At 41.6% G+C, this 27995-nt stretch overlaps 1 protein-coding gene and 1 long non-coding RNA gene across 10 annotated transcripts in view; one reads left to right on the forward strand and one right to left on the reverse strand.

Annotated features, from left to right (window-relative positions):
• The window catches only part of LOC139621497 (RAS guanyl-releasing protein 2), a 40962-nt gene that overhangs the window by 2668 nt on the left and 10299 nt on the right, over window positions 1-27995 (forward strand). For 7 of the 9 annotated variants that reach the window (XR_011691005.1, XR_011691006.1, XR_011691007.1 and 4 more), the window contains exons 2-13: window positions 8510-8644; window positions 8906-9008; window positions 9336-9392; window positions 9746-9877; window positions 10317-10467; window positions 12324-12497; window positions 15586-15702; window positions 16150-16431; window positions 20631-20705; window positions 21298-21420; window positions 22772-22887; window positions 23010-23151. Coding sequence is in view for 5 of the 9 variants with exons in the window: in XM_071478052.1 (XP_071334153.1) it covers window positions 8575-8644; window positions 8906-9008; window positions 9336-9392; window positions 9746-9877; window positions 10317-10467; window positions 12324-12497; window positions 15586-15702; window positions 16150-16431; window positions 20631-20705; window positions 21298-21420; window positions 22772-22887; window positions 23010-23151 (1542 nt within the window). In the remaining 4 variants the exon portion in view is untranslated. The remainder of the gene's footprint in view (window positions 1-8509; window positions 8645-8905; window positions 9009-9335; window positions 9393-9745; window positions 9878-10316; window positions 10468-12323; window positions 12498-15585; window positions 15703-16149; window positions 16432-20630; window positions 20706-21297; window positions 21421-22771; window positions 22888-23009; window positions 23152-27995) is intronic. The other 2 variants (XR_011691008.1, XM_071478057.1) reach the window with 1 other exon arrangement.
• LOC139621498 (uncharacterized) lies at window positions 12494-26282 on the reverse strand. The gene is made up of 3 exons (XR_011691009.1): window positions 25100-26282; window positions 24627-24725; window positions 12494-12621 (listed from the first exon to the last, which is right to left on the reverse strand). It is a non-coding gene; the product is annotated as an uncharacterized lncRNA (long non-coding RNA).

Here is a 27995-nt window from a genome sequence, read left to right on the forward strand (position 1 = left end):
CACCATAAAAAAGAATTTAAGGACACACAGCGGAGGCAGAGCTGGAATCAGTTTTGGCTTGACTAACTTGGATGACAGTGATCCTAAAACTCCGACATGACGTGGATCTCTGTATGCAAACAGGGTCTTTTCAACTATTTCAAAACTGCAAAAAAGTAAACTTTCCCCAAATTAGAAATGACTCTTTCCCCGTCCCTCCTGTTCTCCCATCACTTCTTTAACTCCGCTGAAAGGGCACAGACCTCATCTGTCAATGCGCTCCACTCTCCTCACCTTTAAAGACAGAACTTGAATGCAGAGATGAGATGCAGCGGCAGAGAGGGAGACATATGAGGGGGAGGTAGCTGGGGAGGGAGAGTGTCGGACCTGAAGAGCTATAAATCAAGCCGTGGAATTAAATCAGTCGGGGTGAAACACAGGAGCGGACAAGCCTGGTGGGAGGGTGGATCGAAACACGCTGGTGCTGCATCTTGGCTAGTGATTACTAACGGCAGTGAATTAGCTGTGATTACACAACTGTGATTAGGTGTCAGTTGAGTGATCGCTCCGTGCAACAGGTGTTAGGCGTGCCGTACTTTCAGAAAGGGAATTGAAAGATGACGCCTGCTGCATCCTGCACCTGCAATGAAAAAAAAAAAGTCTGATCATTTCTCCACCTTTGTTTTCATACTCAGTCTATTTGCAGGCTAGAATCTTTCACACAGTTTATTTGCATAATGAATGGTGTATTATGATGACAGGAAATTATGGGGTTTGTGGTGTTCTAAGGAATGTGAGCTGTTTTAGGGAGGAAACTCAACATAAACAGGAACTAGCCGGAGCTAACGTGGTTGAAAAAACCTGCGGGGGTAATGAAGAGGCTGATAGGGTGAATGTGAAACTCCCAGCATTCACACATAACATGAAGGTAGTTCAGAATGACTGATGTACAAAACCACCGTACAGCTCAGTGAGCACAACTCTGACAGGCAGGAGGAAATGAAACAGATGAAACACTGTGCAAAGAACAAATTCATCACCAAATGTACAGCGTGTGCCCTGTTCTGCAAGCCACGGATTTTTCTTAGAAAAGCTGTTCTGGTGAAAATGAGAGGATTTGGCATCATATCATATTACAACCTAACCAGAGGCTGTTTTGGGGTGAATGTTTTCCTGCAGCTATACAACCGCACATCCATGTTTCTGCAGAGAGCGGGGGTCTTCTGATGCCTCCAGGCAACTGAAATTGCTTACATTTGCATTTGGAATTGCTATCTGAAACTTCTAATTAGCAATAAACAGAAAATGTATTAATTTGGATTTTCAGTGTAGCTCGTGCTGAAAGTTTGGTAAGACGATGATACGTGTTTTGAATTGTTGAAAAAAAAAAAAAATTAAACAAACAAGATTTTGACTGGTTAGCTTTAGAGGTGCTTGTTTTCAGATTTTGTTAGCTTTGGACAGAGCCAAGCCTAATTGTTCCCCTTTTTTTTCAGTCTTTATGATGAGCTAAGCTAACTGCTGCTGGGTGTAGCTACAAATTTACTGTAGACAAGAGAATAAACTTCTATTTTTGGGCAAGAAAGTGAATTTAGCATATTTCCCAAAATGTCAAACTTCTCATTGAAAGCTGGAAACAAGTTGAAATAGCTAGCCTAGCTCTGTTCAATGGTAACAAACAATAAGCTAAATTATTTTAAGCTAACTTGCTGCTAGCAATAGCTTTATATTTACTGCACAGATGAGAGAGCGGTATGAATCTTCTCATGTAACTCTCGACAAATGAATCAGCATGTTCAAAAACCAAACAGCATAAATCTTTAAATGCATTATCAGTTTCCCCTTAAATCTGATGTCTGATAATAGATTCTACTGGCAAAGACTAATATTTCAGGTTACCACACTGTCGTTTCAAGGAATGTGTCCAGGATGAATGAAACACTCTGTAACAACAGGAAATGAGATTCCTGACTTCAGCATTACAGAAAGCCAGAACATGAACTCTGACCGGGGCATGTTCAGAAATGAATAGACGGTTGGCAGAAATCGCCCGGGTGTTCACTGCGAGAGACAAACCCTGATGTGCTATTGCAAAAGATGATGTATCACGTATGTCCTTTTACACAACGCGCCATGTGCCCTCGTTTTTCACTCATCACACAGTAAGTTATGTGTGTGTCAGGGAAATAACTGACAAAGAGGGGGAACTGGCTTATGTGTAATGAAACTCTATCCAAAAACCACTGACTATTTATCACACTTAGAAAACATATACCCACCCCGTACGAGATCATTTGTAACAGGAGTGAACTCGCCACATTTCACACACGCATACCAACACACCCTTCCGGCATTTGTTGTGAAGCAAACTTTCACATCTGGTAAAAAAGACAGTAGTTTGAGCAGGAAGCCTCAACACAAAGCAGTAAAAACAGTCTGACACAGTGATACATTGTTATGATTTTGTTGGGGGGGGGGCACATGAGGTCTGTAGCAAGGCCCTTTCTGTTTCACACATTACCCTTCTCATTTGAAGTCAGAAAGTTGAGATGTGAGATATGAGAGTGTGCCAGATGTGGAACAGGATGCGTGACGTTTTTTCATTTTGGAGGACATAATAAAACATTACACTCTGGCAGCTGCTGTGTCCCAGCAAGACATTGTGAAATCTGCATATTTTTCTCCCTCAAGTTCCTTCTGTTGTTTCAAGATTATGAAGAAGTGCTGCTTGCCTCTTTTGCGTACACAGTATTAGTAGGCCTCTATTTGTTTTGAGACTTTTTTCAAGTTACTAACCCTCCCTATTTGAACTCTTCAACCAACAGTCTCTTTCCATATTTGACTAAGCTGAAGCGAGGTAGAGTACGTTCTCTTTCTGCCTCCCAGTCTTTCTCTTTATCACTCCTTTCCCCATCCCTCTTCTCCTCCCTCCACCTCCCCCCTCCCTAAGGAGTAACTGTTGCTGCTAATCTCAGTTTGCAGCCGGTGCCCCCCCACTGATGTGGCATTCTGCGTGTCCAGGGAAAAGGAAATGTTTCCCTTCCTGCTCTCAGTACCCTGCAGTCTGTAAATAGAGCCTGCCACCAGCCGCTCTGTAGGCCCCTCTGGAGAACTATATCTGTCCCATCATACAACACCCTTGCTACAACTTCCTGTAACAAACTAGGGGGTGTTGGGCAAGAGATAACGGTGGTGTGTGTAAAATGTAAAGAAGTAGTGTTTTTTGCAGTCTTGTCATTCTAGCCACATGGCTTGACAAGGACAGAAAGATAAGATAAGCTCAAAGTCAGGATTACTGGCCCTCACCTCCGAACCTGGGGTTAAATTTAAAATCATAATCGTTTTAGACAGTTTGTAAAAAAAAAAAAAAAAAAGATAATATTTACCATGAAAGATCATCCGACCTGACAAGACTTGAGACCACATTTTACGCTGGGTGCCACCAAGTTGGATTTGTTGTTGCTAGCTGTGGCGGATGATGAAAGGATGGAAAACTAACGCTTTGCAGTTTGTTTTGCTGTAAATGATAGTGATAGATCCATTGTAAAGTTGATTTACTGCAGGGAATGGACAGAGAAGAAGAGCAACTTCCTCTGTCACAGGAAGCGAAGAGGTGCGTGGTAAATGTGGTCTTTAGAAACACAGGCACCAACACTATCAACAGTGTGAGAAAGAGGCCACCAGCCGAGCAATAAGAGCATTTATATACCCTGATATATATCATCACACGACAGTGCTATTAACGGGTAATGTGTTTAGCATATTCCCCATCTTATTTTAGTGTTTTAGCATGCTAACATTTGGTAATTAGCACTTCACTCATGGTGGTCCTGAGGCTGAGGAGGATGTTATTTTCTAGGTTTTTGGACAAATTGTTTTGACCTGATCATGGCTCTAAATGAAAAGTCAGGGAATCGTTTTTCAATGGCTGCCTAACAGCTAATCAGAGTGAATGAATGCATCCACATCTTTTGGCCCATGACCATTATCTATGAAAACATCAATCAGGCTTGTTTTACCCAAACGCCACCAGGGAGGATATAAAACTAAATCAATGGCTGTGCATTAGCTTGGGGTATTTACTAGCATGGGAAAGATTGATAAGCCCATTATGGGTTTATCAATAAGAGAATGGAAATCATTGCCTGGTGTGTTTGTCAGTGTCTTATCATGGAATCAATTTTAAGTCATGAAAAGGTGACAGAGATTTATATAATTAGCCAATTTCCTTTTAATAGGCCAAGGTGGGAATTTGTGAGAAGACATATTCAGCATGACCTGATGAATAACCACGAAAGGGTTTACTTCAATAAAAATTATATACTCACTTTAGATTTGCCTTGTGTTTTTATACTTCTGTGTTTGCTCAATGCATATATCCCACTACTGCATACCCAACTGCCTCACTGGGGACAAATAAAGTGATTGACTGATTGATAAACGGGTATTTAAGAAATATTTCAGATTGAATATGATCTTTGAAGTCAATTTAAAAGCTTTGCTCTGTGCCATCATGTTTTGAAAAGGTGTATTAGTTATTTAATCAATAAGCTGATCAGCAGCTAATGAACTGATGACATTTCTTATGATAAAAATATTATTTGTTTCACTTAGTGGGTAAAAATACCAAATATTTACTTACTTTATATTAAAATATAAATATTGCTCCTTTTATCATTCTGTAAGACTAAATATGAAGATGCAACCTTGACTCTCACTTTCTTGTGTGGTTTTGTATGATAGTGAAAAATAGAGGACTCACAAGACTTTAAAAAAAGAATAATCAAAACTGACACAGCAGCAACCAAAATACCCTGACTTTTAGTTCCTAGTTTCTACAGTTCCTACTTTTTCATGATACAGTCCTTTGCCTCCAAAATGCCCTCATCTTTCAAGCCCCGCATCTCCAGTCTTTGAGTTAAAAATCATAACAGTTATTTTTTCAAACTCTGGACTTTTCCTTCCAGAGCCATAGATGTTATTATGTAACAGAGTAGTTCTTCTCATGACAAGTAAACTGAATGTCATTTGCAAAATCACTGAAGTTCTCCTTTAACAGATAATGTAAGTAATTGTTGGCTCTAGCCCTGCATTTAACTGCCCTATGCCACAAGCTGTGGTCAATCTAATACACTTCCTTGATAATAGATATTTTTAAGTCAAACAGAGGAATACACTGTAATTCAGTGAAAGTCAGCAAATATGTGGAGCTGTTCCCGAGTGGTGAACAGTTTTCATGTTGTTTAATGGCTGTAACGGTGGAAGTAAAAAGAAGGGGCCTGTCTTTGTCTAAGCAGAGGATGTGACATTTACGTTGCCCACTAAAGGAGCAGCGCACTGCAGATTCTGCATGGCCAGGATTGACCAGGCACCCGTCAACTTCCCTTTATCCCCACTGTGCCCCATCCCGCCCTCTAATCTGCCCTGATCGATGGCCCTGGATCGTCGTCACCAGGCAACCAAGGATGACACCAAAGCCCTCACATTGTGTGCTACCTAACACTCAATCTACCGCTTTAGGCTATAGAAACAATATCAGGAATCGGACTGAGTGTAAAATACTTTAAGGGTGGCTAGAAAGAAGGGGGGTGGGGGAGGGGGGGTGGGGGGAGGCACAACAAAGAAATCCTGTCAGCAGTATGATGAATGGTGTCCTCGACTGGATGGCAAGATGGTATCATAGCTGGCGCAGTGCCAGACTACACTCGGTTTAAAGCAGGCTCAGGTACAGAAAAACACCCCTGCCTTACGGGTTTTTGTTCGACGAAACGGCCTCTGAGGGATGGATACAGTAAGTCCTTAGATCTGTGGAGAAAGTAGGTTTTATATCCTCATTCGTCTCTTGAGGACAGTCTGTTCTGACCTGAGCAGTAGAAATGACGAACTGAAACAGATGCTGATTTGTCAGAGTGAAATCCATGTCAGCTTAGATCTGGGTGACTCTCAACAATAATTATGAGTTTGGCAATAATAAACTGCAAGGCCACTTCATAATCATACGATGTGGGCAGTGCTGAGAAGTTGATATTATAAATAGTGCTGAGCAAGGTGTTACAGGTCTTTGGTGTTTCTTTTTTTTTCTTTGAGGTTTCATACTTACAGCAGAGACTTACTTCCTGTGGTGACCTGAGCATCCCTCCCAGGAACTTTCATGTCTATCTATAGAAGTAGCATCATTTTGACAGTGGCTGTATGTCATTTCTTTACACTCGCTTGCTCATGATCTCACCATATAGGCACGGATTTGTAAAGATTATGATGCTTATGACGTATGTACAGTGACTGAAACTGTAGGGTAATACCCCTCTTTCTCCCTCTTTTCTTTTCCCTCCACCTCTTTAGGAATGTGTGTGTGTGTGTTTGTGTGTGTGTGTGTGTGTGTGTGTGTGTGTGTGTGTGTGTGTGTGTGTGTGTGTGGCTGAGGCAGCTTGTGAAGCCTGTAATTGAGTGTGTCCGCCCACTGCGTTGCAGCAGAGACAGCGCAGTGGAAGACCTTATTGTGCCAGGCACAATAGATACGTACACATACTCATCACACCCTTGTAACACTCTGCCACAGAACCACAACACTGAGGAGCTATTAGCAGATGCAACAGCACGGCGTGTTGTTGTAGATATTGTGGCCTGACTCTGTCACTTGAGCATCACCTCTGCGTTACCTTCATGGTTATCAGTGAACCAAAAATAACCATTGGGCTCTTTTATCTCCTCCTGAGCTGTAACCTATACAGAAGATACGATCAGTGTATTTTACCTCTTCTCACACGATAAACATATTTAGGATTAGAGCTGTTTTCCTCAGGCTGCGCTGGCTCTTAAACCACAATTCTTTAGGTACAAACATGCTTTTTGTGCTCATGCATTGTGTGTAGAGGTGTGTGTATATGCTGGAAAGTGTGACTGGACTTTAAGCTGTGGTTGCTATGGTTCCCTGTTGGAAGGACTCACTCAACCATAGAGAAAAATACAAGTATATATATATTTTTTTATCATACTGCTGCAAAAAATAGTCCTGTTGAACCAAATGTCATCATATACTGTGTGTCCACATACTTGCTGATATGTCTTAAATACTTAATATCCTCACATTGTGTTGTGTGCTACACACACTGCACTGGATCATGTCAAGAACTGATAATAAACTGTGGTTTCCTGATGTGTCCTTGCGGCTTTCTATCACTTTTTCTGACAAACCATATTGAAGTCAAAGCTGTTGTCTGAATTGCCATGCTGTCAAATATTACCATCAACATGACCTTATTTGTAATGCTACATTTGCATTGGTGCAGCGCGTCTGTCTGAGGGCTCCAGTGTTCGTGGTCAGAAAGCAGGGATGGATGTGTAAATATAAATTAGACTAAATCAGAGATGATGGAAGTCTGAAGATGCAACAGGGAACAATGAACTGAAAGAGCCAGTCAGTATTTGAGAAGGTATTCGTGGTTTAAATACGACTGAGTAATGAAAGATATATTCATACTTAAACAGCAGTGCAATATAACAATGCCCAATTACAAGTTAAAGTCATGCAAGTTAGTATTATTAGCAAAATGTGCTTAAAGTATGAAAAGTAATTGTATAAAGATATATCATTTTATATATATATATACACGCACATTTTTTTAAAGCTTTAATGATGTTCCGCACTTGTAAGTCACTTGGGATAAAAGTGCCTGCTGAATGAATAAATGTAAATGTTGATTTAATTTTCATTGCTGATGCATTAAGGAGCAGTTAAATGTTGTAGCTGGTTGAAGAGGAACCTTTTTTATGTAGTGTTGTGCAGTTCGACCTAAAGTTGGAAAGGCAAAGCATCGTATTTTATAAACTGATCATATGTTTTATATGTAAAAATCTTAATCTGGAAAGTAGTAGTAAATATCTGTAAGTGTCAAAAACATGGAGTGGAGGAACTTTATTTCCCTTTGAAATGTAGTGAAGTAGAAGTGAAGAGGAAATACTCAGAAGTACACTGAAATTGTATAATTACAGTGCCTGTGTAAATGTACTGAGTTACACCCCACTGCTGATCTCCATGCCAGATTTTAGGGCTGGTTATTGAACCTTAATACTTTTATTAGTTGATTAGAGTGTGGACCAAAACATGTCTGTAGTATTAAGTATCAAGTGAGCAAAGGGAGCCCCCAGTTATCATATTAGCAGTGTACAGTATCTAAAAACAATGCCCGGCCCTACATTTGTGGGAATTGTGTTCCTTCAAGTTGAACGAGTTTCAGTGCGTGTTTGACACCTGGAATTTCTCGGGTGAAATCAAACCAGCAGTGGATGACATTGACAGGCAGATACCCCAATTAAATGGAACTGAAAATACCATCACACCAGCCCTGAATGTAAACAGCCACTGTTTATCTCACTGTCTCTCACAGTGAGGAGCAGCATGCAAAATAACTGAGCGCACAACTATTCCAAACATGCGGCGATGGACTCTAGGAATTTCATTTTCTCTCTCTCTTTGCTTCATAATTAACTCCCTTTTGTTCCTGTCTTTTCTATCTTCTCTTGTGTTCAGCAAAAGGCACGAGAGTCAGACCAGCCAGAGGGAAACGAGGGGGAAAGACGGAGAGGAAAGGAACGATGGAGTCTGTTTCACCGGAGCAGTCGGCCACAGTGGACGAGCTGGTGGAAGCCTGCATTCAAGCCTTCGGTTGGTCACTTGAACATTGTCTCTTTGTTTGAATCAATAAAAAACTGATTTTTGTTCACTTTTACATTATATTTTGTATTTTATTTGAATTACTTGTAATTTAGAAAAAATGCCTCGTGTAGAAATGCATGATGTTATAAATATTGGTGATCAGGCAGTGACTTACACATTATCAAAACAGATATAGACTAACTGATAGAAGATTATACTTTACCTGTATACCGTCCTGATGATGAGTGGTGCCCTCTTTTTATGTTTCAGATGAGAAGGGCACTTTGAAGGATGTTTCCTTGGTCCGTATGTTCCTTATGATGCACCCTTGGTACATCCCTTCAACGGACATGGCTAAGAAGCTGGTGCTCAAGTATCCTCCACCTTTGTTTTGTGCTAACTGGGGCCATATTTTGTGTGTTTTTGGTGATTGTCCATTAAAATTTCTTTAAATGGATAAAAATACAACATGTGCTGCATGTATATACACTGGTCACAGGGCCATTTAATCAAAGCTAGATCCTTTGTCGGGCTTTGGGTTGGAAAGGGACCTTGATGTAGGATGTCTCTACAGCAGATTCTGTCATAAATCTTATTAACATTAAGAACAAAAAAGATAGAAACAGAGTTATTTTAGTCGGAACAGGGGAGGAAACTGTTACAATTTTGTAGCAGGGTTGCACCTTGACTTGTGGATCAGATCTCAAGAGGAGGGCTGCACTGCTGAGCGCCGAACAAGAATATGCCACCTCCTCAAGTAATAACCTCTCCTGTCTGACTGACTTTTACCCCCCCAGTGATTTTACTTTCTGAACTTTGGTCTTATTCTTTTTCTACCCCTCCTTGTTTTTCTCTTTCTTATGCACTTGATTTATGGGTTTCAGTGTTTCCATTTGAACAGTGACAGTATCATGTCCCACAGAAGGTGTACTTTGGAGAAATGTCACTTTATAAAACCATGGTATAGATTCATTTTAAACTTCGCGTCGGCGACTCACTCACATTATTGTGTAGACGTAAACAAGTCTACCTCACTCTAGTTTTCTCAGTATTTTTCATCATCTCTCTCTCTCTCTCTCTCTCTCTGAAAGCCTTTGTTCTGCCTTCCAGGTACTGGATCTCTGAGTTTCCAGCTGAGTTCAATCTGAATCCAGAGCTGGCGGACCAGATCAAAGACTATAAAGACCTCTTGACCACCGAGGGCAACGAGAGGCAGAGTCAGCTCATTGACCTCGAGAGTGTGTGAGTGAAACGGCTGCTGAGAGCCGCGCGTGCTGTTGACAGTTGTGAATGCCTCTTTCTGTCTGCGGGTGTTTATGTCAGCGTGCCCTTTTATTGCCTGTCCTCAGACATTGCTTATATTATATATTGCTTCTATGCGGGGTCACTGACGTCTCCTATTCCCATAAAAGACATTTGTGTGACATCCCTTCAGTGCTCCATGAGGAAATTCATTCTATAGAAAAAATTGGATCGTTTCAGCCGCTTCATGTTTTGCAGGGCTTGTGGTATTTTATTACTGTGCAAACTGCGTGATGCAATTTTTGCTTTGATATTCAACACCACTATAAGTGCAGCTCTAACCTGAGCAGTGCTTGTAAAGCTGATCCTCATAATCTGTCATGCTATTGTTCCAAAACGAAAATGCTGAACCTTTTATGTGCTTTATCGTCCCTGTCAGGCCGTCATATAAATGGAAGCGGCAGGTGACTCAGCGTGTCCCATCGGTGTCCAAAAAGAGGAAGATGTCCCTGCTGTTCGACCACCTCGACTCCTGTGAGCTGGCAGAACACTTGACCTACCTGGAGTACAAATCCTTCTGCAAGATCCTGGTCAGTTTTACCACAGCCTGGGAGGACGCTGCTGAAACTGTGCATCTACTGTGGTGTTTACAGCTCTTGAATTCCTTGAATTCTCAAGTAATTCAGTGTTTACGTGCTGGAAGCACGTTGTAGTTGCTAAGCAATAGAGGTTAAAATCGACTTTTAATGGCAGTAATTATATTTATTGCTCGTTGAGTCTTATTTTGGGAAGCAAAGAAAATGACTGGGTGTGTACCGATTTAAAGGGTAGACTTTTTTTTTAGATAATTTATTCCACTGTGATGGTGTTGATGGCAAGACGGGGGCAGTGGTAGTGATTTGTTTTGCATTTGTCTTTGTTTCTCTTTTAAGAGAAATTCTGACTGAAGAGAAAAAGCTACAATAGATAGAAAAATAAAGCTTGGCCTACTGGTCCAAATATGCTGCGATGACAGATTTCTGCTTTTAGAGGATGTGAAAACAAATGATGTTTTTGTATTTTCCAGATTGATGATTGGCTTAATCAGTCAAACAGCTAGTTTGTCATTCATGTTGCTGCTATAAAGGAATAATTTAACATTTTGGGAACTGTACTTTTTCACTTGCTGAGATTTGAGACTGTCCTGTATAGTATGTCAGTGCAGCAGCTATTACTATTATGACCCATAGTTATGTTTTGTTGTTAGATGACATCGAGGCTGTAGTAATGATGACAGGAGCAAAGGGAAAAGTGCGGTGACGTAGTTTACAGAGCGACAAAGTCCATGTCAGGAGGAGGTTGGGGTGGATGGATGGGTCAACAGAACACAGGAATATGACACAGGAGGGCGATTCCCATATGACAGTAGCAGTTTATGTTGTTTCTGTCATCCATGACTGTTAACCACGTTGTTATTACTGTAACCATGACAACAAAGATCATCTACTGTTGAGGAAGTACTTATTTTAACCTAAATCACCATCTTTTCCTAAACCGAGCCAAGTAGTTTTAGTGCTTAAACCAACCGTTTATTATTGTAACCAGGACAACAAAGGTCTGAATACCTGCAAGTGTGGGGGCCTTATTTCAGGAGACTCTCGTTTCAAAGGGGTGAAAATAATGACCTGTATGATTGCCCAGGTTGGAGGACTGGTTGTGAGATTTAGATGATAAACTTTATGCCACTCTTGTGTCTGTATGGTAAATGTGAGGCTAAAGCCAGCAGCTAGTTAGCTTAGCTTAGCACAAAGACAGCAACAAAATCCTGGACGGTGCCAAGAAACAGTCCAAAGCACATAGCTCCATCTTCATTTTTTAAACTTTCTTTTGTTTTTGGATTAAACTTGTTTATCAGTTAGCTTTATAAGTGCTGGTAGGTAGACAGAGTCAGACCAGCTATTTCCCCTGTTTCCAGACTTTATGCTAAGCTAAGCTAAGCTAAACAGCTGCCTCTAGCTAGATATTTACCATGAGGCCAGAGTGGTTGATTTTCTCATTTAATTCTTGGCAGGAAAGCAAATAAGCACATTTTCTACCATGTCAAACCTTTAAAGGGACATGCCAGAGATTCAGTGCTGTACTTCAGTAAAACTGGGGGACATAGAAGAGACATATCTAAATCAAATCAGCAGCCTGAGGTTGTTTTATTCTCTTGATTCTCTCTGCCTTCTCTGTAAATGCTCATGTTTTTTCAAACTTTAAACCCCCTGTTTCTAACATAATCCACAGAAGACAAATTGTGGCGTGTCCCTTTAATAATAAATTGGCGGAAAATGGGACGCAAACAGGAACATTTGTGAGGATATGATCCTCAGAATTTATAAAAACGCTGGGATGTGATGTAAAGTTGTATTTATGTTTCAAATAAATGAAATAAAAGTCGTCAATTCTCCGCCTCTCCTTCTAGTTTCAGGACTACCACAGCTTTGTGATGCACGGCTGCACGGTGGATAACCCCATCCTGGAGCGCTTCATCACGCTCTTCAACAGCGTCTCCCAGTGGATTCAGCTTATGGTGCTCAGCAAGCCCACTGCCCCGCAGAGAGCTGACGTCATCTCCCACTTCATCAGAGTGGCACAGGTCTGTCTGCTGGGCCCCTCGCGGCTGTTTACTGTGAAAGTTTGAATACGTAGAGGTCTGCGGGTGGTTGCCGTTGGGGGCTCAGGGTGGTGCATGATGGAGCGGTCTGATAGGAGATGATTGGCTGGAAACAGAGAGGAAGAGAGGAGAAAATAATTAAAAGGTGAATTAAAGATTAAACCAAGAGATGTGGAGAGAAGGGGCTTTGATGCCTATCACACCCACACACACACATATAAGATGCCATCATTTCCACTTCGGTGGCACATATTGTGAAGAAAAAGTGAATTAAATTTAAAAAGGGCTTTGGAGGCATTAAGATGTTAAGATGACTACTGAGAGCTCCTTAAGATAATGCTGCTGTCAGCTTGCATCTCCAAGAGCAATAAAGAAAAACAGTCCTTTTTTAGCTGGGTGATGATGCATTTTTGGCTTTACCCAAAGCCTTTAATGGGCCTAAAGGGTTTAAAATTGTCCCAAACTGTGGAGGAGCATGTAAAACATCAATTTATTTGAAACAATAAAAATAACCTACATTTGATATGCAAGGCTTTTGCAGTTAAACAATAAAATGTAATCACTCCCCAAAGAGAATCAGCTCTTTGTTACAAAAGATACAAAATAAAAATAACATATGAGCTGTGTTCAACCTCTGGGGCTAAAAAATGAAGCCAACACAAAGCGCTAAAAACCGCAGTTCCTCGAATGACCGCTAGAGTCTGGCTCCAAAAGCAAGTCAATCCCCATAGACTCCCATGTTAAAATGCAGCCCACTCTGAGCTTCAGAACTGCTCTTGGTCTACAAAATGAGAAGGTCTGGTCTACAGAGGATTTTCGCTTTGCGTCACCAGCTGTGCCCGCCCCTACTGTTGCGCTGCAAAGTGCTGGTTCTATCACTTGACAAAACGTCACTTTCTTTCACAAAAACTTGAGGCACTTGGTTTTTAATAATTGTCGCGTTAGCTGTTGAACTCAGCAGAAACCCAGTACTTACATTTAAAAGTGTGTTCCTCAAGCTCTCTGTAGTTGTTGATTGCTTTCATTACCGCCGTGCAATGAATCTTTTTCCCTGAACTGTGACAGAGCTAGAGTGTGTCATAAATTCAGTATACACTGTGTACGCTTCCTGTTCGCCAAAAAGAATTCAATGATGAATGTTACAATAGAGCATGAGCAATAGCTGCTTATGAAATCTCTGATAAAGGGGGAATGAATAACAATAAAATGTATTCTATAGGGAACCCCAGATTTTTTGAAACAGGAGAAAATTGATTGAATTTAACTGTGACCTTTAAAAATGTCATTACAAATATCATCTAACATCAGTTCTATAATAAAGGTTAAACTATCCTTTCTTCCTCCATTTATCCAAGTATTCCTTCATTTCTACACTTACTGACTGAACTCATCTGCGGTCATCTACAGGTCAAGATGGCTCTAATCCTAATCTTAATTTAATCTGGTCTCTCCCTGCCAATACCCAAACAAATCTGCCAGCTCACTGCCTTATACGGCTCTCCAACCATATGTCTGGAGACTGTCATGCTCTCGCTTCAAAAACATCCCTTTAAATGGCGTCCTGGGCTTCGCAGTAATTGATATCATTTCAGCTTGATGTTATCATTTGCTTTGCTCGGCCAGATGGGCTGGGTTTTCCCTCTATGCGACAATTCACTCATCTCCACCGTGTGGGAGCTTCAGTCGACCATTGAAAGTGCAGACAAAGAATTTTCCTCCTAACAGCCTGTAGCGCTCTGTGAATGCATCCTCATTACTAATTACGAGTCGACTTCAGGATTGTTTTCATCATCATGAGATGTCTCGGTCTGCTCCTCTTCGTCTGCAGAACAAACTTCAGTTGCTCAGACTTCATTCAACAGGGTCTCAGTGGGTTTCTTCGCCTCCTTCTGTCAGAAATATACCAGGCGCTCCAACACGGCAGCAGGGCTGTTGTCAGGAGAGCCCAGCAGAGCTCTCCTAAGTATTTCACACTCCTTGATGCTGAGCACCGAACAGAGTGTCCAGAAGTCATATTGGACCGTGTTATTCCTACAGAATAGGTTACATACACCACCCCAACTGGAAACTCCCTTGTTAGTTCTTTTTACCAATTTCAAATGCCTCAAACTTCGCTATTCATGTTTGTGCTGATTTCAAATGTATTCAGAGGCAGATCAGAGGGCAGCTTCGACATACTTGACATTTCCCAAAGCTTCCCTCGGGGTGCGCCGGTTGTGTCCCATTTCAGCTTCCTATTGGGAGCACATCACAAATGACTCATGTTCATTTACTTTTTTTTTTTGTGTTTTGTTTGTTTTTGACTGCGAGGACTTGTGCCGTGATTCAAAATGCAAAAACAGCCGTTTCATGCAGACTGAAAAGCTCTATTCCAATTCATTTCACAGTATGATCTCCATGTGTGTTTGTGTGTGCCTTCTGGCTTTGATAAAAACACCACCGATCACCAGTCAACTGGCTGACAAGAGGCTGAACTGCATCTCCCAGCCCTATCATACACACATTTATTATACACTCAGTGGAAAGGCCTGCTGTGGTTTGACAGTGAAACTGTTACTGGGCCACGTGCACGTGCAGAGTGGCCGAAATCCCCTCTCTGGAAATCCTGGGCTGCCTTCCTCACTGCTTTGCCAATTGATTCCAAAGGGTGTTTTGAGCTGAACCAAACGATCCCCTCTGGCAGCCCTCCCACACAGCTGCGACCCCATTGATTTTCACTCAGATGCCAAGCGGGCTGAAGGGCAGCGCGGAGGCCCTGCAGAGAGCCATTCACAAAGTGTTACCTTCACTTTGACATAGACAGAGCAGAACATTCAGTAACATCTTGTTATAACTCGGATTAGGTTCATGCGTGGATGTGCATGTGGGCTGCAGACTTTCCCTTTCTACTCCAGAAGTCTCCGGCTTTACCTTTTAAAGCTTTTCTTTTTAATTGCTGCATCTATCTGACTCATTCTAAATATTTTTGAAGCTACACCACCTTCTCGCCTTAAAATCCTATTTATCATTGGCTCGCTGTCTGCACTCTCCCCCGCCTCACCCCTAATATTTCCTCCTTCTCCTTTGACAGAAGCTGCTCCAGTTGCAGAACTTCAACACGCTGATGGCGGTGGTGGGCGGCCTCAGCAACAGCTCCATCTCTCGTCTCAAAGACACTCAGAGCCACATCAGCGCGGAGACCAACAAGGTGCGGGAGTTAATACTGTCCTCCCTGCCGTCGCTGATCTATTTCTGGCATCAAAAACAAACCAGACAAATCCAATGTTCGCTGCATATCGAAGTATTTAGCTAACAAGTGATATTGAATCTTGATTCAGTAATCCACCTCTCTGCTGTGCTGTGTGAGCTGCCAAGCTCCTTATCTGTGCTTCTTACTCCTACACCATGGCTTTTTAAAAACTATGAATTTGAGCCATATGACAGAGGAAAGATAAATGCAACAGTTGGGAGAGTTAGAGTGTCTTGTTTGTTATGTAAGTCCATCTGGAGCAAAGTTATCTGAATGTTTTTGACTCTTTAATCAAGTCTCTTGAGACATACTCTCTGTTTCCTGCCAACTCTCATCTCATCTCATTCTGTTGTGTCCATCCCTTCTTCAAATGAACTCCATCCCCCTGCATTCACTCTACTCCAGGTCTTTAACAACCTCATTGAACTGGTGACATCGTGTGGGAACTACAGCCAGTACCGCAAGCGCTTCTCAGAGTGCTCTGGCTTCCGTTTCCCCATCCTCGGTGTGCACCTGAAAGACCTGATAGCCGTGCACGTGGCGCTGCCAGACTGGGCAGACAAAGAGAAGACACGGGTCAACCTGGCTAAGACCCAGCAGCTGTACGCCATCCTTCAAGAGCTGGCGCTCATCCAGACCACGCCGCCTAACATCGATGCCAACACAGACCTGCTCAACTTGCTCACGGTGGGTGCAAAGACACACAGTGTGTATATATGTGCAGAGTCCAGGCTGAATGTTTGGCTCGAAGAACAGCGTGTCAGTGTGAAAAACTTTGCGAGGAATGAACAGTTTGCGTCCAGGCAGCCTGTTACACTGCCTTTGCTCTGCTGTGATTTGATTGGCTCATGGTCAGAAGAGCTGTACTGTAGCCAGCTTGGGCAAAAATCAGTGTACTGACAAAGGCTAGAGATTATACGTAGCTAACCAAAGCATTCAAAGCATAAACGTTCAGGATCAAAGCATTCAAGTGTCCTTCATGGATTTGGTTCTAACAGCCAGTATATCACCACCTCTGAGTAATAAATAATATATGACCCTAGAAATTAGTCTGCTTACTCATACTGAGAGTAAAATGAAAACATTCATTGTGTTGGAAAAAAAATTCAACCTATTCTAACGACAAGAAAGATTTCAACCTATTTTAACAATAAACACTGGTTAAATTTCTGTTGCTACAGGATAATATATTGATAATTATTGAAATAAGATGAACTCGAACTAGATAAACACATTAAATACATTTCTTCCCAATTTGTAAACAGATTTCAAGGGACATGAGGTATCCTGACTTTTAGTCCTTAGTATGTATGTTTCCCATAATGCATCTCTATAGCAGCTGTTATGCTAAGTGCCTCCTGAATGTCAACTTCTTTTAAAACCTCCAGTTTGCTATGCAGTCATTCTGTAAACATTTTAGTTCTCAAGCCCATTTCAAAATGACCCTGATGACATCATCAGTTATTTTTTAAAGGTCCCTATTGAACCACAACATAACATTGTGCAACTGTTTCCACAGGATGTGCTGTGTTGCCTATAAAGATTAAACTGGACTTCATGTGTAAAATTGGTGGATAAATAAAAATAACAGTAGGAACAAAAAAGCTGCATTCAGTAATACAGAGAGGATTAAACAATGTATTTAACTGCTCTAACATTGTTATCTGGTAGCCATTGTGCTTTTATCCAGAACAAAGAGTCATGGCCCCTGTTTCAGCATCTCGTCACTGAACTTTAAATTGTTAACCTGCCCTGAAACCTCCTGTCTGCTCCTGTATCCTTATTAAAGGCCAAAGGGCTCTTTTGGCTTTGAAATAACTCGAAAGAGGATCTCAAGCAGAATCAGTATTGCTTCTTAAATCTCAACACTTTTGTGGTAAAGCCTTTTACTTAAGAGATCACATTACTACATGATGGTAGTTCAGTTTCACTGATTTGTTCTGTTTTCCTTTGTCTCTTCGTTGTGAAGCACTTTATGAGAGCTATTTTAAGAGCTTTTGAAATAAAGAGTGTCGTTGTCATATCATCGCTATTAAAGTGCAGTGAAGTGTTTCTCCAGAGCAGTAATTCTGTAACTCCTTCCACAGACTCTTTGTCTGTTTTAGCTGACAAAACATTGCTCTGTCACTCCTCACTTAGCACGCCTGTCAATCACCAAACACCAACAGGAAGAAATGGAAGCCTGCACCAGGATATAAACCCTTCACAACATGTTGTTGCCTCATGAAATACATTCAGTTTGAAATGTGAAATTTAAACTTGATACAGAGAACAGTATTTTGGCTTAAAGGTCCCATATTTTACACTTTTTATTTTATTTTTAATTTTGAATATCCATAAGAAGATATATTTGTGGTTGTACGAACCAATAACCATCTTGATGTAGTTTTACATCTCCTCTCTCAGGCTTCTCTCTGGAGCTTCGGCAACAACAGGTCAGTGAGCCAATCAGAAGAGAGGGTCTGAGCCTCTCCTCTGATTGGCTGACTGTTTTCTGAGTGATTGAATAAAAATATAGCAGATTTCAGGTAAAGCAAATCCTGCAAGGTTGGATGGTGGGTCCAGTTGGGCGGGGCTTGGGGGAAGGCTGAGGGTGATGACTGCTTTGTTGTGATGTCACAAAGTTACAGAAGTCCTGATGGCTGGTTTTAAGGCTCAGTTTCTGAATACAGGCTGTGTGCATTTCTCTGTGGACTGAGGCTTCGTGTGCTTTGTGAGTGAGGGTTCTCCATGTTTGAGCAAACAGTTTAGTACAGCTGCAGCTCAAATAAATCAGTATTTTCGGTGGTAGAATCACATATATTTAGTAGGAGCTCTCACAGTGGAAATACTGAGTGAGACTGATGTCAACATGAAAGCTTAGATGGTGTTTTAGCTCTTTGCACTAAATTCCTGTGTGTATGTGTGTGTGCGCATCAGTGGTTTTTGGCAGATGCAGATAAGAGTTTCCTGAATTTGAGACAGGGAGCTTTCTGACTTTAAACAATCCCAAGAGATCAATTACTCAGTGTGGCTGCAGGTGTTTGTGTGAGATTGCAACTGCCTTTTACTTTTTTTTCCCTGTGTAAATGAAAGGGAAACTGACAGGTTTTAGAGCTGAGGGGCACCGGGGAAGTTTGCTGGACAGAGTCAATACCCAATTATCTTATGCCAGTGCTTATTGGAGTTGATTTAGCTTGAGTCCCACTTGGCCCACAGCAAGGAGGAGGAAATAAAGTCAATAAATCCTTCAAAAATAATGAAAAACTGAAGGCATGCCTGTGCAGAGAGCTGAAAATAAGCAAACCACACAGGTGTAAAATATTATATCCTCCTGAATGTAGTGGCCAATTTCTGTGACCCTCGCTCCTAATTATTACAGACCTCTCTACCGTAAATTTAGAAGGACAGACAAGAAAAAGAACAAAACAAAAAAACCTTTTTCTTTCCGCACTTACATCTCCAACTCAATGAAACCCAGGAAACACAATTACAGTGAAAGAATAGCTCTGAGGAAAATAATTAGGGGCGGACGGTGGATGCAGTGGATGATTACATGTGGCAGTTGGCTGTGATGTGTTAACTGGAGCAAAAAATAGATCCTCTTCTCTCACCTGTTGCCATAGTGGCTGCGTTAATGCTAAAGACGCCTGTACTTAACAGCTCCTATAATGAGCAGGTCTGTGTGTGAGTAGTCCTGTTTGTTAAATACCAGGGAGATAGTGAGGACTAAATAACTGCCACTGTTGTTTTGCATCTGCAAATTCTGATTTGAATTTTGCTTTGTATGTGTAGGGTCATTAGTATATTTTCAACCAGATGCATTTAAGGGTTAAATATTAGGAATGCGGAGTTAATCTTTGCCAGTGGCCAAAAGCAAACAATGTTTATGGTAACAATAATTCTCATTTCACTGCAGTACAAAAGCTTTGGTCTAGTTTCCAGTATGGGGTCCAGTGGAATGCAGTTTGCTTGCTGCAGATGCAGAAGGGTTGGTTCACCCAAGCTACACAGACACATTTTCTCTCTTTGCTATTGTAGTATCCAGCCATGCAGATAGTTTCGGTCCTTGTGATTTGTGGATATTTATTTGTGAGCTTTATTTAGTCACTTTGTGTCTATTTAAGTAACATTTGCAGTTGCCTCTGCCTGAAATCTGTCCAGGAATGTGTTTATTTTGTGGTGAAGACGAATGCTGAGGATGAAGAGAGGGCTGTAAATCCTGTTGAAACTTTTCCAAAACACTTCCAGATTCCTCTCTTCATGCAAACTATAGCCTATAAAAATACAGTATAACAGTATTACTTGAGCGTGTATGTTCATTGTTGAACTTTGAGAACAGTATATGTAGCATGATAACGAAGAAAGGTCCACACTTACTAACCTCCTGAGCTTTCAAACACATCTGATGATCTTCAGTCAGCAAATGGAGCTGGTTCATGTGTCATCATGTCACCTCATGTGATCATGACCATTGTCTCAGTTCAAGGATGCAACAAATTACTGCAAACTAATTTCTTGTATAGTGGAAGTGAAGTCGATAATCTTACTCACAGCCACCAAATACACCTTTTCACAAGTTTCATACATTTGAGTGAATGTGAAAAGAATATAACATCAGATGGTGTCTGTCTGGACCAGAAATCTCATATGGGCTAATTGTAAGGTACCAGTGACTACAATGTTTTAATATATCAATCAGATGTCCATTGGCTAGATACCGGTGATCCATCCTGAGATTCAGCATTAAACCCTAACTTAGTTCTTGACTTAAATGTTTAGTCTGAGTTGTGCCACTAGAGACAAAATCTTTGTTCTTCTATCTCACTGAGGAGACATATACATGATGACAGAGACGTTTAAGGACGAAGTGATGAAATGAATGGTCTTTGTCCTGTCGTGTGCAGGTCTCTCTGGACCAGTACCACACAGAGGAGGAGATCTACCAGATGTCTCTCCAGAGAGAACCCCGAAAGCCAGTGGTGAGCAGTTCATGGATTTACTCTATGGGCCCCTTACTTTTTTTTATTTTTAATTTTTTAATATCTTATATTGGTATTTATACACCCCACTCTCCTCCTGCCCTGATATGATGGGTGGTCCTTGTTGTCTTTACCTTTGTCACCTGCTTTATGAAGCTGCTAGCCCAAAACTAGATGTAGTGGAGCAGCTCAGAGTCCTATGATGCTGTGAATGTTTTAGACACTGTTTCATCCTCAAGTTGTTGAATTCATTGGGACTGTTTGAAGTATTTAAATAGAAAACAAACATTGATGCTAAGTATCCCACTTACTCCCAGACTCCATATCTGCCCCACTCTATAACAGTGTAGATGCTATTACCAATGTATATTGAGTGGTATGAAGAAAAGCGTCACACTGGCATATTGGAAATCTTTATTTTCATTCCCTCATGACATTTTGATCCACTGCACTGACCCTTGACTACTGCTCTCTACACCAGCTGCTGCCTTTTCTCGCTTTTCTTTTGCAAGAAGACAGCTTCTTCTTCTTCTTCTTCTTCTTCTTCTTCTTCCCTGTGTTGGTATTGATCTCATGATCTTTTGTTTCTCAGCAGAACTCCAGCCCCGCCCCCGCGCCTGACCCCAAGCCCACAATGATCGACGAGTGGGCTGTGTCGGTGAAGCCCAACGCCGACCCCACGATCATCAAGAAACACATAGAGAAGATGGTGGAGGTGAGTTTCAAACTCAGGGCTTATTGTGTGAAGTGCTCTAGGCTCTTTGGCCAAATTGCTAATGATCTTACAGCATAATTGCCAAGGTGGGGTCATTTGAAAACAATGCAACACCGTTTTTATGTTTAATTTTTTTCCCCTGGGTTACATAGGTTAAATCCCTTCAAAACCCATGGGAAGATTTTAAAAATACAAGGCTCCCAATGAAAAATGAGGTTAATTCTAGTATGTTTGGCAGCAGGAACGTTAAATTTATACATTACTTACATAAATCACCTGGAGACGTGTTTGTAGTTTCCTGCTTATCAACACATTCCACTTGCTTTCAGTTAGGCCAGGAAGGAGAGATGTCATTAAAGGTCCTCTGCAGAGATGTTTTAAACTATGTAAAATTACTCTGCTATGATCAATATTTTGTTTAATGTGGTTTTCCCCACATAAAAAGTGAAAAAAAGCTGGAAGCACATATACGCTTACTGCCTCATTAAGAAATCTGGATAAGGCCTTGTGCCCCGCCCAACACCACCTGCGTGCTCCAGGTTGAGAGGTTGAAAGAGCAGAGAGTTGCAAGATGGTTAGAGGAGGAGACATCAGAGACTCAGCCACAGGTTTCAGCAAGACTCAGGAGTTTTTGAGGAGTTTGTCTTGCACCAAAATAGGCAACTAGAAGACGTATCATTGTTATTTGTTTATGTTGTTTGGTGGCTTGTAACTGGCAGTGGCTGACAGAGCGTTAGTGGTTGTGCTAACGCAAACACTGGCTCTCTGTACTGACAATGTTTCAGGTTTCTTTTGCCCGCAAGTTGATGGGATTGGTTCCCTAGGTTATATGATGTATGAATCCCTGCCTGTCTAAATCAGTTTTTATGAGACTTTTATGAGGTTCAATGCAGTTCCACAGTGGAAATATGCAACCATGACCTTGAGCAATTATTTTGCTCATGATATGTCTTGTATTATATAAAAAAACACCATGTAGATGAATTAACAAGGTTAAAAACTTGTAAGGTTTGTAAGGTTTGATTATTAGGTTTGATTATTAGCCCCCAAACTGTTTGACAAGGCTTCATTCACAAAAGAGAAAGAATTTCAAAGAATTTCACACTGCAGAGCTTCAAGTTTTGCTCACTAATTAAATTCTTATTTATTTATGCAAATTATGTGTTTGTTGATCCTGTTAGAATTCATTTTGCCAGCGTATTATTTAGACTTTACCCAAAATAAGTCAGTTTTGTGGGTAAGGTCACTGGAGCCTCCTTCTCTCAGAGGGTAAAGTCAAAATGAAGTGCAATTGTCAGCAATCAGCACTTTAAAGTTGAATTCCTGTTGAAACCAACTCTCTCACTTACAGTCAGTCTTCAAGAACTTTGACACTGACGGGGACGGCAACATCTCCAGGGACGAATTCGAAGCGATCAGGAACAACTTCCCGTACCTCAGCAAGTTCGGAGAACTGGACAAGAACCAGTGAGCGTCTGCAGATTTGTTCTCTCTCGCAGACAGATCCACACACCGAGCCAACAGTCTGCACGCTGACCCCAGTCTGTTGCAAAACTTACATCTCTCTCTGTCTCTCCTTCCTCTCACAGAGATGGGAAGATCAGCAGAGATGAGATGGTAGACTACTTTATGAAAGCCAGCTCTCTGCTTAACTGCAAGATGGGCTTCATCCACACTTTCACTGAGACCACCTACGTCAAGCCCACGTTCTGTGAACACTGCGCCGGCTTTGTGAGTAAACACCCAGTACTCACACTGGACACTAATCCTATTTTGAGCTTCTGTTTTTTCTCACTTCAACTAACCACAGTTGATAGTAAAATGACACAAAATACTATACATTACAATACTTTGTAGATTATTTCAAATACTGAGTCCGCTGTGTGCTCCTGTGACGGCCTTAAAGGTCCCATATTGTATAAAGTGAGATTTCCATGTCTTTTTTTTTTTTTTTTTTTTATATTATAGAGCAGGTCTAGGTTCTATATTAATACTGTGAAAGTATCAAAGCCTCAGTCCACAGAGAAATGCACACAGCCTGTATTCAGAAACTGAGCCTTAAAACGAGCTGCAGGACTTCTGTAACTTTGTGATGTCACAACAACAGTCACTGTTCAGGTTTATCTGCAGTCTGCTAGATTATTATTGGATCACTTAGAAAACAGTCAGTTCATGGGCCTGTTGTTATTAGAGCGCCAGAGAGAATGGTTTTTTTGGTGCTTAAAGACACAAATATATCTTCTCATGGAAATAAACACTTCAAATAAAACCAGAAAAGTGTAAAATATGGGACCTTTAAACAAATATTGATCTGTCTTTTGTTTGGTCTTGTGTTTTCAAATGAATTGATCTCTTCACTGTCCCAATCGATGGCACGTGTCGTAGCTTCTCAGAGGTCAAGGGTCGGCTGGGCTCAACCCACAGCCGAGTAGCTGCACAGGCTATCTCCACTTCATTAGTTGTCTCGGCAGCGCCTGATAGCCTCATCTCTCTGAGGTTCCTCCTGTCAGGTCAGGGCAATGCCAATTACTTTGAGCTACAGCCGCACGCTGCTGAAGTTGCATTCTGGGAAATATGGGAGGAAGGTAATTGGGGGAGATGATAAGCCTACTCTGTTGTAGTGTTATTTGTGTGTCTATGTCTGTGTGTGTATCCTCTGGCCCTTAAGCTCCCCAAAGAGCTGTGTGTTATTTAGACACAGTGAGTCAGCACTCAGCTGTAATGAGAGCAGGAATAGGGCCCTTGTGTTGAACTGGAGACACTGAGATGACATCCCATTCATTTCTCTATACTTGATATGAGCTAGGGAGAGATTGCAATGCTTGTAAGAGAAGTATGTCATATTAGCTATATGTATGGACTTTGATAAGCTCTCCAATGAGCACAGTCCTGTAGACAGATGTCCATTGTCCAGGGGAAGCTCAGGCATTTTTAAACCATCATGAGGGGAAACACAGAATAGAGAGTAGGGAAAGATAAGCCCTCTGACAGCATGCTTCTTCCTTTGAATATCTGTGTGTGTGTGTGTGTGTGGCAGAGGTAGATACACCAGCTACTTCCTCGTTTGCCTGCTTTGTGCTTTCCTCTTGGCTCCTGTGCAAAAACAATATTATTATCTCACAGCCCATTTTTTTATTTTATTTTTTTTTCAAACACGCTGCACAAGCCAAGCCGGGCCTCATGTAAACACCGCAGAGTTCACTCACCTCCAGTGTCTCGCATGGATCTTCATAATCATGTGCCGCTTTTCGCCTGCAGCCACCTCTGGCCTTACATCCTAATTAATGGCGCACAAATGGGTTTTGCTAAACACACAAAGCGAGGAGACGTAGCAAGGAAGTGTGAGTTTTTGCATCTCGGGAGGATACAGCAAGTATTTAGCCAGAGGCTCAGAACACTTTAACATGAGAGTCTGCAGAGTGTGATGCACAAGCCTCTTCGGATTTTTTGACAGTTTAGCTTCATGGAATCAGACTAAGAAAAGCAGGAGTGAGTCAACACAGATCTCTCATTTTTGTCTCCCGCTGCTGGAGCGATAATACAGTGTGACAAAGGTGCAAGTTGACTGAAAAACAGTCAATTAAAGCATTTAAATTTTTTCTTCCTGGGAAAATGTCTCTCTCCAGGCTTGTCTAGGCAATCTGTCCAATAATAAAGCAACAAAATCCGGTGCACATACCGATTGATTTCCGTGCTCCAAACTGCAGAGAGCTTTCTTTCATGTATTTGTTGCGTTTAGGTTCCAAGCCAGCGTGCTGTAAACAAACCTGACATGGACATGTTTGGGTGACCTTATCCTGTCGGCTTGCAGACTTTGGCAGAGGAAAGGGGTGTGTCCAAACAAATCTGTTTCCAGTCCCTGCAGCTTCAGCTGAAGGCGATGGACTTGTCTGTTCTCTTAGTAACAGTTTTCCTCCTTTGATGTCCACACAAGTTGAAGACGCACACTGCACGAGACAGCAGCGTCATGTCAACAACATGCACAGGTCCCAACACCGGATCTGTCCGGTCCTGTTTGTGTCATGCTGTGGAAGCAGGATTTGAATCCGACTCGAGGACTCTTTCTTCTCTGTTCGCTCGTCGCAGAAGTTAAAGGAACAGTTAGACATTTTAAAACTTTTGCTGAGAGTTACATGAGAAGGTTGAGATGTGTATGTGTCCACCATGTATAAAGCTGCAGTACGCCCAGGAGATGGTGGCCTGCCCCTGTTGGTTTCCTGGCAACCACATGGTGACTCCAGGAAGTCAGTGTTCCCATTTAAGACATAGTCAAAACAAAATAACTGCTACTTCATAAAATCTGTTAATTAGTACGGCTGCAGAGGAGGCGTTTTGTTAACCCTTGCAAAGGCACCATCTGTTTCTTCCTGTTTCTTGTGGTATTAATCTTCTCATCTAGCGCTCAGCTAAAAAAATGACAAATGTTCAACTATTCCTTAAAATAAACCTTAGCCTACATTACGTTCATTAGACCAACATGTCTGGAAAAAAAAGAAGCATTTTCTGAAGATGAGCATGCAATGATGTGATGATCGGTAACTGTCTGGTTGGCTCTGCAGGCGTATGTGTTTGCATGCTTGTGGGTTCATATGTGCATCTGGTGTGTGTGTGTGTGTGTGTGTGTGAGGAGGTCAGGGTGTTTTGTGTCTCCTCAGATGTGCCAGTGCAGCGTGTTAGCTGCACACATAGTATAACAACGGTTGGTAATTGTTATATGGTTTATGTGGAAAACTAGGAGGAAATAACATATAAAAAGCCGCTGCATTGTGTCCCAGTATGGAGTGAATGTCCCGTGACCTGAAGTTCACAGGTTTGAACCTTTACCAGAGGGCTGCTGTACAGATAGGCAGATAGGGCAGATACACCAGTGTCCTCAGAGAATATCAAACATTACCTGGTCATAAATCAGTATGAGGATGATGGCTGAATGCCAAAAATGTTGATTTGTATTTAGCTAATGGCGAATGGAAACTCTCCTCACTCTGTCTGTTTATCTGCCTGTGCTGTGAAGCAACTCAGGAAAGCAGGAACAGAATGTAACGTCTGGTTGGAAAATATAGACGTCATTTGGTTTAGAAACAGTTTTTTGTAGCTGTAAAAGCAACACGAGTTCACACACTCAACACTCAAACAAAAAAAGTTGACTTCCAACTCAGTCCCTCCATAGAAAAAATTAGCGTATAGGGAACAATATTATTGTTAGATTTGTCAAATTTGTACAAGCAGAAAATTACAATTAATCTAGTGTCAGCTAAAGAGGACATCATGCATTACCTAGCACATAAATCATGTTGTACTAAAACTACCCACTAATGTGTCAGCTTCATGTTCAGTCGCATGCAACCTGCTGATTCAAAAGCTTGTAAACATATAAGAACACATCAGTAAATGATTCCAAAAATAAAAGCATATCTCACATAGTGCATCTTTAATATTGAATGTGTAAAAGTCGCTGTCTTGCAAAAGCCCACAGTAAAAGGTCAAAGGGGAACGAGTCAGTGTGTTTGCGGCTCTTGTCTGTTGTGCATTGTGTTTTACCGTCCGCAGAGTCAGTAAAGGTCAGCCAGTGTAGGCAGAGCTGTGATGGTAGTTGTGTTTAGATGTTCTGCTCGTAACCAACTTCTCTTTGTGGTCGAGCCTCTGACTGCGCTCACGGTTTCCCACTGTGTGTGTGAGTGTGTCTTTGTTTGTGTATATATGTGCTTCTACGGTCGTATGCATGCATCTTTGGTGTGTGTCTGTGTGTGTGTGTGTGTGCAAAGAGGTCAGGATATTTTGTGCCTCCTCAGATGTGCCAGTGCAGTGTGTGATCTCCAGCTCTGCTCTTTCATGTCATTGTTCCCCCACTGTCTGTGCGCTCCCCGCGTCCCGCTTGATCTCAGTCCCCCTCCACCCCCTCTGTCCCGCCAACCTCCTCTCTCTCCCCCTTTCTTCCCCTCTGTCCCCCTCTCTCTCTCTCTCTCTCTCTTTCTCTCACCGTACATCTCTCTTGCTCTCTGTGCTCCATTGTACTCCTTTCTTCATTCGCTTTTTTTTCTCCAGCCTTGTCTAGCATCAATGGGGGATATCAAGATGTGAACCACATGGGTGTTTTAACACGTTTTAGCCCATTAACTGCTGATTGTGTGTACTCTTTCTTTTCTGCCAACCATTTCACAAAGCACATGCATTTGGATTCATTTCATATATTTCAGGCAGTTCTTGGTTTCCATTCATTCCAGTGCACAGCTCTCTCCACTTGAAACTTACTTGAGCTATCTAACAGTATTACAGTTTACATGCACTTTGTAAAAACAAAAATGTGACTTTTTGTTATTTTAAAGTTATGTTCGGACAGTCAAGACTAAAAAGTATGAAGTTCCTATACAAACACTTTAACTTTAAATGTTAAAGTGTTTCCTTACAGACAAAGAATAAAGGCAGCAAGATGTTAAACATGATGCATTTGAAGTCTCTGCAGGCTGATTTTCACACTGAAGTGAAATGAACAGCAGCTGGTGGCTGTCTGGGAAGTAAGGAAGTAATCTGACATTATATGGCATGTTTGATAGTTGGCGATGATGTAAAGTATGTGA

The sequence above is a fragment of the Trachinotus anak genome, unplaced genomic scaffold (assembly GCF_046630095.1).
Source record: "Trachinotus anak isolate AG129_WGS33_773 ecotype Australia unplaced genomic scaffold, CSIRO_AGI_Tana_v1 ptg000005l, whole genome shotgun sequence".
Lineage (NCBI taxonomy): Eukaryota > Metazoa > Chordata > Actinopteri > Carangiformes > Carangidae > Trachinotus > Trachinotus anak.